Below are 12045 nucleotides of genomic sequence, written 5' to 3'. Positions count from 1 at the left end.
GACGCTTTAAAAGCCCCTACAGGTAATCAGTTTAGAGATACGCGTAAATATAAGTTTTCGTACATGGGCACACCCGACACGTGTTTGTGTGACTGCATGGGGACGGCGGACTTTAAACAAACATTTCAGTACTTGGTATCCGCAAGTACCTGAGGGGAAAGTACTTGTACCAGGGGGTTGGGGGGAGGAGAGGGAGGCTGAGCTATGTTGTCCTAGATTGTTCACTTCTCCAATATCTTCACCCTTTTGTGAATAACCCTGTTTGTGCATTGCCAACAATGTACCCCATTCCTCTGTGCCTTCTGCACAACCATGTATGTGAGGAACACTGCAATACCCTCTCAAAATCACAGTAAATATTTTCGCTTGTTATCTGCGCTATCATGTGCAGAGTGTTGTGGGTGGATTACAAACACGATAAGTTTAGCCCACATGCAACGTTCCAGCTCCCTGTTCCTGCTCTGCCTGAGGACAGGAAGCAGTGGCTATGAATCATGGAAAATGTATTCCCAGAATTCAGGAAATGACCAATGCCGTGGCAAAAATTCCTCCTTCCAGCACGCTTAGGATGCAGCAGCTGTACAAGGACTTCACAGATACTAATATATTGGATTCCCCTTTCCTGCTGTTAAAGTTTAAAATGGGATGAATTTGTGGATGGACAGAAGTACAATAGTGGATAAGTCAGAAATCCAGGAGTTGGGCTTTAACATTGCATTTGTATAATGTATTGCAAGGCAGCTAAAGTAAAACAGCCCTTTGCTTTATTAATCCTCCTCCCCTACCCCTGTGCCAAGAGCACCAATATTTAAATTTTTCACAAGTTAGCTCTTCATTGAGTTAAAAGGTTTACAGACCACAGCTTACTACATTCTATGCTGGCACTGTGAAACCAAGAAAGAAATCCTACAGATTAAATAATGTGAAGTCAGCAACCCAAAACTGTAGGCAGTGCACACCCAGGACTTGGTCGGATTCCAAAACTAATTTTGTAATATGTGACATTTAACTACCTCCCAGCCAGCCGCTGTGTATACACGGCCTGCCGGGAGCTTCTTGGATGTAACTGTGCGTGTAGCGGGAAATCCCCGCTATTTGAAGAGGCAGCGATGCCTGTTAATTCTGCTTCATCAGCTTCTTCCGGGGGGACCTAGGTGACATTAGGGGTCTTGGAACCCCCTGATGTCTCCATAAAGAGGACCTGTCACCTCTTTTGCTATCACATAAGGGGGTTTCTCAGCCCCCTCCGTGATAACTTTATTGCTAAGTGGGAAAAAAAAAAAAATAGTACAAAAATTTAAAGTCCCCCCCCATTTTTTTAAAGTTACACAAAAAAAGAATAAAACAAATTTTTTTTTTTAAAAGTCCCCACCCCTACATACACGCATGTAAACATGCGTCAGGTGCGCATACCTGCGAAAACGACGATTGCACCCATTACGCCGCACATGTTACATATCGCCGCGAACGTCGGAATGAGAGCAATAGTTCTAGGGCCATCAATCACTGATAAACACTAAACTGATGAGCTGTAAAAGCTTTTAAAGCGTCGCCTATGGCAAATTTTGGGTATGCTACTTTTTTGCGAGTGCGCACAATTTTTACGCTTCACATGTTTGGTGTCTATTTACCCAACGTGACCCCATCTTTTATATTTTACCAAAAAAGTGGGTATTAGTTGTTTTATAAACATATGTAAAAAAAAACTTTTTTTTTAAATTTTCAGTTATTTCTCCTGAATATAGTAAAAAATAAAACCCGTAGTGGTGAATAAATACCACCAAAAGAAAGCTCTATCTGTCCCCAAAAAGGGTATAAAATTCATTTCAGTACAGCGCTGCATGACGGAATAAATGTCAGTCAAAGTACCGCAGCGCTGAACACTGAAAAATGGCCTGGATGGGAAGGGGATCTAAACACCGCAGTCTTCAAGCAGTTAATATGACCCCCCAAAAATGTTAAGTTTAAAAGAAATAATATTTGCAGTCAAAATGTATGAAACATTTTATATGGGGGAAATCCTTTTTACCACTAAAAAAAAAAAAAATACAGAAACGGGTACATCAGTAAGAAATGTATTTACACCATCTGGAAGTCCACTGATCTAAACTGTTCAATATTTACTTCTGCCTGGACTGAAACAACACACAAAAGGTTTAAAAGAAAAAGACTTGAATATTTACAATGATAATGCCAATTGTCAGATCATTTGCACTTCTTTTCAGTACAGAAAACAGCAGTTGCCAAATACATCTACTTCCCGTCATAAAACATTCAGTTACAAGTTTATAATCGGAAGAGGAACTACACAATTCCCCTGTCGTCTCACTCAGTATACTTTCACTATTTCTGCACCGGAGTGATTATTATTAACAGTCATTGAGTTCACAAAATGTCTTCAGTTACAATCCATTGAAATGCAGACTGACAATATTAAAAAATAAATATATACATTTATGGTTCTTAAAAGAAACCAGTTAGGACACATACATGGGACTGCCATTGCTGAAGTCCTTCTGAAAATGCTAGTTGACTGGTTGTCAGTGGCTTCAGTACTCAGTCACAGAATAGGTATGTAGAAAGCCTGCCTTCTTGCTCCAGGTAATTGATCAAAAATCATGGAAGTCAGAGTCTCAGCATGATAGCCAGGGCACTAGCATTTTCAGCAAACCCCATTATTTCTTTAAAACAAGTTTCCTTTAATTTTGGAAGACCGTTTGTTGCACTCAGTATAGCTGACTGGCTATACAGATGTATTGGTAGTTGGGACACAACATAGAAGAGTCTGTAACACTATGAAGAAGCCCTCTTCTGTTCTGTGAATGGAGATTCATACATCTCCATAGGAGGACAAGTGCAGACCAAATGTTGATCACCATAGATGTCGTCAATGCGAGCTATTGTGGGCCAGAATTTGCTCTCTGGCTTGACAAATGGCTGGGGAGAAGAAAAAAAAAATTAGTTACTTTTCATTTTAAAAAAAGTCTTTAAATCTAATTACACTGCAATAAAAATGACAATTTTCAGCATTTAATTTGGCAGAAAAAAAAAATGTAGCTTGAAGTTGCTATAGGCTACTTTTATTTCTTTAAAATGACCCATATGGTGACACTGTTTGCATCTAGGGATTTCTGACAGTACTGTACAAAAAAGTTTTAGGCAGGTGCTAAAAAATGCTGTAAAGTAAGAATGATTTCTGTTAAAAGGATATTATTCATTAGGGATTATGTATGCATGTGATGAACGTAAGTGATGATTGATTTTCTATATATACATTTGTTCCATATGGGAATATACGCAATCAGATTAGAGTCTGTGGTTTAGGTTGTATTTGCTATACATGTGTTACTGATCAATCATGATGGCAGAAATGGTTAGAACCGCCCACATTCCTGATTTACCAAGAAAGGCTGCGAGATATTCTAAAATCAAAGTGTATGAAGTGTTTACAAAGTACGTATTATATCTCTTTACTGTTATATTTCTTGATTAGGTTAATTCAGTAGAAAGAACACTGAATTATGTATAAATACTGATATTTGTAACATAATATGGTTTATTTGAATGCATTATAGTTAGTATTCAACACAAGAATACGGTGGGCTCCTCTATCTCCATCCCCATTCAATCCTAATAGTAGCCCAAGTTTCAGATTACAGTTAAGGCTAGATGCCCCAAGAGGCGGGGGTCCGACTTGAGCACAAAGGACTCACACACGCTGGCATTCAACACACAGACATACAGACACGAGGGACAGAAACTAACACTTTAAACTCTTACAAGAACTTATTTATAAATCTACTATTAATCTTGTAATCACTTGTAACTTTGTAATTAAAACACATTTGAGGTTTAAGCAAGAACGGAAGCTATTTTTTCCTCTTTAACACTTTTAGTTCTGAAATTGTAGAATATGATTTTTGATATCATATTTTTATTTCATATTGTTTATAACGTGAAAAGTTTGTTTGTTTTTCAATCAATTATTAAAATGGAAAGTAAATGAACAGAAGGGAAATCCAAATCAAATCAATATTTGCTGTGACCGCCCTTTGCCTTCAAAACAGCATCAATTCTTCAAGGTACACTGTTTTTGAAGGGATGCGGCAGATTGTTTATTCATTGTAGATCTCCAAGTTGGTTTGGAACAACCTAAGTGTTGAGCTATTGATAAAATGACAAATATATAAACCACAACAGACTGTTACACACCAAAGTGAATTAGATGAATAGAAAACACCAGAGTATAACACGTAGACAATCTCTAAATAATCATCAACTGTCCACACAAAGAAAATGTGAATTGCGTAAACAGATCAACAGTGCAATCATACAAATGTCCAACTAGTTAACGGCAACAGGGTCTCTATAGTAAATCCAAAAAAGTGCTGGACTTGGGTAGATGCACGATCTACTGGGTGGATTTACGATTCTTCTGCACATGTGAAAAATATTCAGGAAGAGTCTTCACCCCTGCATAAAGATAGCTGCTTCTCCCCTTCTGAATGGACCTCTCAAAGAGATGGTCATGGAAAACCTTTTCCCTGTTTATGTCCAGGAGGGGATATCCTGCCCTTATGGGTCCAATGAACCAGTACTGATCAGACCCGAATCTTTCTGATAGTGTAAAGAGCTCTGCTCATCCAAAATCAAAGAAATAAAGAATTCATCGCACAAACCATATTCCCATTAAGGACACTCATTATTATACCACTCTCCAGCCCTTCAGCAAACAAACTGCCTCCTGCTACAGACTAAAATTAAAATTTTGACTCATCAGTCCAGACCACCTGCTGCCATTTTTCAGCATGAAAACATAGGATCTGGAAATGCATAGTTGAGTCACTTAGCCTTGTTTCCATGCTGGAGGTAAGTCTTTTTGGCCGCAAAGCCGCAGAAAAATGGCAGCAGGTGCTCTGGACTGATGGAGTCAAAATGTGAAATATTTGGCTGTAGCAGGCCAAAGCAGTTCGTTCACTGAAGGGCCAGAGAGAGGTATAATAAATGTTTGCAGCAACAGTAAAGCATGGTGGAGGTTCCTTGCAAGTCTGGGGCTGCATTTCTGCCAATGGAGTTGGAGATTGTCAGGCTCAATGGTGTCCTCAATGCTGAGAAATACAAGCAGATAGTTATCCATCATGCCATACCATCAGGGAGGCGTGTGATTGGCCCCAAATGTATTCTGAAGCAGAACAAGGATCTTTAGCGTAAAGAACAAGGAGTCCTGGAAGTTGTGGTTTGGCTCCCACAGAGCCCTGATCTCAATAACGTGTCTGTCTGGGATTACATGAAGAGAAAGAAGGATTTGAGGCAGCCTACATCCACAGAAGATCTGTGCTTAGTTCTTCAAAGATGTTTGGAGCAACCAACCTGCCGAGTTCTTTGAAAACCTGTGTGCAAGTGAATCTAGAAGAATTGAAGCTGTTTAGAAGGCAAATGGTGGTCACAGCAAATGTTGATTTTGTTTGGATTTCTCTTTTGTTAATTTACTTTCCATTTTGTTCATTAATAAAAACAAACTAGTAACACATTTCTGAAATCATTCTTATTTTACAGCATTATTTCACACCTGCCTAAAACCTTTGCACAATACTGTATTTGATAATGATTCTAATTCAGATGTTCAGTTAAAAAGTAGATCTAAAAGCCCAACTGGACAATGTTAAAGCCCTGTGTATCAACCCATTGCCAGTCCCTCTCCTCCCCCCAAATTAAATAATTTTAGCTCTCCTCATTCTTTTTGGATTGCAGTGCCTGTATAATGTGTTTGCTGGCATGGTCATCTTTGGTCTTCACTAGCACAGTTGGGGGATTGTTGTCACTACAAAACACATACACAAAGCCTTTATGGCAAGAACAGACATTTTTAATAAAAGCTTAAAAAATTGAAACCAACCTTTGAAATTAAACATATTTAAAGCTTACATAAAAATTTGATTGGGTTTAGAGCTATTTTAAGGTTTTCAGTAGAGCCAAGGTTCCTGTAATTTCCAGCCAGATGGGAAGCAAAACCCATATTTCCTGGTAAATAATCAACAAAACATATCTCCTGAGGTAAGGCTGGCGTAAGGGTATCTAACCATTCTTTTACAACTGTCCCTCACCTTGTCAACATATGACCCCCACACCATGACATCCTTGTTAATAAAACAGCCACTACTTTAAAAGGAAACAAACAAACATTCAGAGGTCAGATCATGCCTGCATCTAGGCACAAGTTAATGCCAATGGCCTACTGCAGGCTCATACAAATATTTGCACCTTCAAACCTTCCTAAAAAGTGCATGTCTGAGTGTACACAGGTTTCCCAACTTATTCTCTTAAGGGGTCTGGGAAAGTTAGCATTCCCAGCTAGGATTGTTTTTGTCTGTTACTTTTAGCATCTTTGTTAACGCTGGTTTGATCACATAGGACCCATTTAAAAGAGAAGTTGCAAAGCCAAGCAACATTTTAATCTGTCTTTTTCTGATGGACACTCAATAGCTTTTGAATGTATTTATAAAGCTGTAAAAACAGTGAATTGTTTTTACCAATTCTTTGTCAGTTTTTCAGTGAACAGATTTGGTGGAAGTGTAAATTTAGGAAAGTAGGCCAAACCATTTGGCAGACTGTAGATGAAAAGAAACGGACATAATACAAGTTCTCATGTACACCCTTTACACATTTTGGCAATGTGGTTCTAATTTGGTCAACTGAAGCCTGGTTTCCATAGAAAGTAAAAGGAATAGCTCTCAAGAGTCCCATATAAGAACTACATGCTGGTGACCTGTTCAATTACATGAGCACTGAACTTTGGAGATTTACCAGGGGAAACGCAGCCACTTCTCTTGTGTATGGTCGATCCCAGCTGGAAGATGCAATGCTTGTCAAAGTGTGTGGTGCCATCTGCACAAAAGATAAATACACAATTTTCTTCATTCACTTAGTACAGCATAACGTATAAGAAAAACAAAAAATATATTCTGAAACATTAAAGCGATTCAATTAGCATAAGGTTTCCCATTATATTATATAAAACAGATCAAACACTAGCTGCATTTCCTCACACCAGAAATCTAAACTCATAGTTGCCACCATATAACCTAGAAGGCAATCAAGTTCATAGGTATGGCATACTAGGGTATTTCCAACACTACACAACAGGCCCCCATCCTTCATTAGAATAGTTTATCTGACAGGTAGGAATTCGCATACCATACAGGCCACCAGTAGAGATCGGATCACTGGAGGACCAAAGGTAATTGTGTACAGATGCAACCTACTGAAGACTGGGGCTCATCATTACATCTGTTGATGCATGTTATCTGGAGAAACGGTAGGTTTTCCACTATTAAAGTATGCAGAGATTTTATTGCGCAGTGTAGTGGCAAATTTGAATATCATAATGTGCCATCATTGTAGCAGCGATAGGGATACATTCATTGTAGTACTGTCAGCATTTCGTTGCCAGAAGAACGCTTTGTACCCCATGTATACATTTGAGTTCGGTTTTTCAGCGTTTGCGGTTATAGCTACAATTTAGCTACGAGGTATTATTTATTTACAGTAGCATGAGCACTTTGCTTCTGTTTGGAAAATCTACTAAGGGGACAGAAGAGCAATGAGTGCTCATCCACATTGTTATGCAATAGGCATAACAAAAAACAAAACAAAAAAAAGAATATGGTATAGTGCATAGCAAACTGTATTGTAAAACTGCTTTATAGAAGAGCACTTAAAAAGAACTGCATGAGGATACATCTATGAACAACCAGATACCAAAGTATGTTCCTGCAACAAAAAGACACAAACCATGTCCAAAGGACCATCCTGATCAGCTGCACATGCTGGGTCAATGGTGATTTCAAAGCCCATTTTCCAGTAATCCTTACTAAGGAAAGGGTGGAGAACCAAGACCCCGTTAACAGCTTTGCATAGCTTTGCCTAGTAGTTAGTGTGGGCATCTTTAATGCAGAAATGTAGTGTAGTCACTAATAAGTCTACCTTCATCCTAACCTCCTGCAAAATCGATTCTATATAGCATTGTGGAATTTTACAATAAAGTTTGATTCATGTTGACTTGAGCGCTTTCTGCTCTTTTGATGGTGCAAATAAATGTACTGGTGCCATCCATTTTCAATGTGTAGGTATAAAGTATACGCTTAAAAAGAACTTCAGGTTTTAAAAAAAAATGAACCCTTACAGCAGGGCTTCACCTGCACTGCAGGGGTTAACTGCTCATTTTTCTTTAGGGGAGCAAACAAAGAATATGTGCTCACCCGATCCTTGGCGCTAGACCAATTCCTGCAGCCCCTTTTTCCCCAGGCTACAGAGGTCTAAGCCCCACTAAAGTCATCACATAAAAAAAATAACGAATGCAGTCCATTCATCTGCATCATCAAGGACCAGGGAGGCATGTCTTCTTTATCTTGCCCCTAGAAAAAAAATGAGCAGTTTACCATTGCAGTGCTTGGGTAGTCCCACTGCAAGAGTTGTTTTTCTAAAGCCTGCAGTTCTACTAGCAATATGCATCACGAAGCATCTAGAGGCAGAGGAAATGTAAAGTAAAAATGTAGGGTTTCATTTCTCAAACTTTCCATGTACCAGTTTCTGATTTACCTTTAGGGGATTTATCCTGGAGTCCATTCTTCCTTCCTCAACATCAACGATTTCCTGTCTAATATTGATCATGGCATCACAAAAACGGTCCAACTCAGCTTTGTCTTCAGACTCTGTTGGTTCAATCATAAGCGTGCCGGCCACTGGCCAAGACATTGTAGGAGCATGGAAACCTGGAACATTGAGATAACTTAACATCTGATGGCATGCAACAATGCACCGTCACAGTGAAAGCAAAATCTGAACTTGAGTGCTAGTACTTGCCAGCTAACATGATCACATACCTCTCGCTATACTGTATTATGTCAGCACCACAGCTTATAACAAAAGTGGAATGCCTAAACCCCACCCCTGCAAGCCCTGGAACCACTTCACTATAGAGAAGGATTTAAGTTTTAGTTTTTAATACCATTTTGTCATTCATTCTTAGACAATATACGGCTTACATTTTTGTTACCTCTTTTGGTGGCAACAATTACAGGACAATTCTCAGTGCTGCCCAATACATAAAAGGTTGCATAAACTCCACTAACAACAGTGTCACAGTCAGGGATATCACAGGGAGGAAAGATTTTTTTTCCTTACCATAGTCTTGCAGTCTTTTGGCAATATCAACAGCTTCAATGTTTGCAGATTTCTTGAAGGGTCTTACATCAAGGATGAATTCATGAGCCACACAACCTGCAACAACAAAAAAATACGGAATAAATGTCAGTCAAAGTACCGCAGCGCTGAATACTGAAAAATGGCCTGGATGGGAAGGGGGTTTAACACCGCGGATGTCAACTGGTTAAAGCTGAACGTTATATGTAGGAAATGCAATTAAAGGAGTCGTTTTACCCGTCAATGATTTATTTCTATCAATTACTGATATTTACACAACACATCTAAGTGGATGACACCAATTAGTTAAGATATACAGTGGTGTCCCCTTTCCCCTCCCAGCCTCCTGGTAAGACAATGTAAGAGCCGCAACAGACTGAGACATTCATTCCTTTGTTCTCTGCTGTCCCCTACCCTAAGCATGTGCCTAGTCATCACATTTACATGCATCACACCAGATGGGCTCCCAGTCCTGCCCTCTCTCTTCCAGTGCGAGTATTGTTGTATATGAGATTGCAAGATGTGGATACCAAGTCAAAAGAACGTACTTAGACTAGGTGCATTTAAAGATTTGTTAAGGAATACAGTGCTGCAAAATGTGTGCATTTTATATCTGCCTGGAGCTCAGCTTCTCGTATGAATGTAGAAAAGGGAATTTGTCCAGTGTTTACCAACTACTGTGTATCAAAACCTTCACCAATAGACCAGGTGACACGTGTCAAAATTGAATGTTTAGAACTTAGAAAAGTCTCATGAAGTCATAAACTTGCCTCTAGATCCTCGGAACAGCACTTTGTAGTGCTTTTCCAACCGTTTCGCCATGTAATTTGCATTCAGAATAGCGATCTCTGTAGCATGTTTGAGTCCCTTAGCACCCATCATCTGTTGGTGTAGAGTTAAGAAAAACATTTAAAACATCTAAAAAGGGCATAAAAAGGACACACACGCTATTATTAAAAGGAAGGTGTTCCTTCGAGTACTAACAAATTGCAGTAAAATATGAAATAGTTAGTATTTACACATGAGGAGTAAATCGGCTGAGAATATTACCTTTATGTAAGCCCAAGAAATAGGCAAGATAGCACTTGAACCCCATGGGGCTGCACTGATTGTACCCAACGAGCGGACATCGTTATTTTGAAGCGCAATGACTGGGTGATTTGGAAGGTAAGGTGCAAGATGCTTCTTCCTAAAAACACACATCATATTTAATTAAACTTTTAGATTGGAAAGAGGTACATTTGTGTTTAACGTTTGTCTTTTTTCCTTTGGGTTGTTAAGCTCACTCTAAGACCCCATTCACACAGTGATTTGTAGCGCGATTTCAGCTCAAAAATCGCTCAAACATCAGCTCAATGTAGCTTGTCCAATGCATTTTAATGGAGCTGTTCACATCTCATTGTCGCCTGTAGCTTGAGCTTGTCGCTTGAACATGACCTATTTTTCGCCAGATTTCGTGCGATTTGGCCCCAAAAGACTTCAATGGTGTAGCTCAATGTCGCACATTACCAGCTTTTTTGCGTAACTGTCGCGCTACAGAAGTGTCACTTTTGCACAGAAATATAAGCAGGAAACAGGAAAAGGTATTATGTCACATCAAGACCGCTTTTGATTGGATGTAGCCCAATGTAGCAGCTACAGAGTCCATGCCAAATGTAGCGCTAGAATATGTGCACTGTAGCTCAATGTCTCTCAAAGTCGCTCAAATCAGTGCTGTGTGAATGTAGCTCAGTCTGAATGGGGTCTAAAATGCACATAAAAACTACATGTATAGAGAAGACATCATGCAGGGCATTTTCTCTTTTAATATGCGATACATGGAAAATATTTAGATAGCCATGTCACTCACACTCCAATTGGTCCCATTCCAGGGCCTCCTCCACCATGGGGTATACAAAATGTCTTATGAAGGTTTAAATGGGAAACATCGGAGCCATAGTCACCAGGGCGGCACAGTCCAACCTGGGTATGTTTGCAAAAAGAAAAAAAGGCGTTAACACTGCTTAAGTAAACAGAAATAGATTTGCAATTTGACAATTAAAACAATCTATTTGGCAATATATAATGATCCATCTCTGAACAATGAGCATATAACCTTACCTGGGCATTCATATTTGCTCCATCCAAATAAACCTGGCCTCCGTGTTTATGAATTAGGTCACATACATCCCTAATGCCCTCTTCAAAAACACCATTAGTCGACGGATACGTGATCATTATAGCAGCCAAATTGTCTTGGTGTTTGTCTACCTAAAAAGACAAAGCAAGTGCTAGGTGTAAGCTCATACAAAAGGCAAAGTGTATATATACAGTAAAACACTCATTTCATCTATGAAAGGGTGTTGTGTGCTCCTAGGAAGCTTGCCTAATCAGATCTCATTATAGCACTGCTGGGGTTATCTTTTATAAAGAAAGTAAATGCCTGCATAAAGGGTTTTATAAAAACGGCAAGAACCCTGCAACAAGAGGACGCTGTGTCCTGAAAGGCTTGGAAGAGAGAGGGGGGGGGGGGGGGGGGAGCGTTATTTTTTTTCTGGAACTATACATGAGGTTAAGATCCTTCACAACAAAGGACTTTATACTTGGTGCCAGGTGGTCTAGGGTTTATTTTTAATATTTTTTTTCCAAGTAACCAAGTTGTTTGGATGCTGTAAATGGCTAATGTCACTCATTATAGCACAGAGCTTTATTACTCATACAAAAGCTTCCTATGTGCACTATGTTACCTACCATGGCTCTCAGATGTGCTATATCAATGCTTCCATCTTTATCTACTTCTACAGGCTGAATTTTCATTCCTGCCATCTGAGCACTTGCCGGGTTGGTTCCATGTGCAGACTTTGG

At 39.4% G+C, this 12045-nt stretch overlaps 1 protein-coding gene across 1 annotated transcript in view; it reads right to left on the bottom strand.

Moving 5' to 3' along the window:
• Positions 1-2698: 2698 nt before the first annotated feature.
• GLDC (glycine decarboxylase) overlaps positions 2699-12045 on the bottom strand; it is a 59517-nt gene continuing 50170 nt past the window's right edge. The window contains exons 16-24 of the mRNA XM_018564059.1: positions 11932-12045; positions 11302-11451; positions 11051-11163; positions 10252-10390; positions 9972-10083; positions 9184-9279; positions 8599-8771; positions 6805-6885; positions 2699-2937 (exon numbers count right to left, since the gene is read on the bottom strand). Of these exons, the coding sequence (XP_018419561.1) occupies positions 2794-2937; positions 6805-6885; positions 8599-8771; positions 9184-9279; positions 9972-10083; positions 10252-10390; positions 11051-11163; positions 11302-11451; positions 11932-12045 (1122 nt within the window). The 3' untranslated portion in view covers positions 2699-2793. The remainder of the gene's footprint in view (positions 2938-6804; positions 6886-8598; positions 8772-9183; positions 9280-9971; positions 10084-10251; positions 10391-11050; positions 11164-11301; positions 11452-11931) is intronic.

Source organism: Nanorana parkeri, unplaced genomic scaffold, assembly GCF_000935625.1.
Source record: "Nanorana parkeri isolate BGI_ZX_2015 unplaced genomic scaffold, ASM93562v1 scaffold718, whole genome shotgun sequence".
Taxonomy (NCBI): domain Eukaryota; kingdom Metazoa; phylum Chordata; class Amphibia; order Anura; family Dicroglossidae; genus Nanorana; species Nanorana parkeri.
This window is presented reverse-complemented; position numbering and strand designations above follow the sequence as displayed.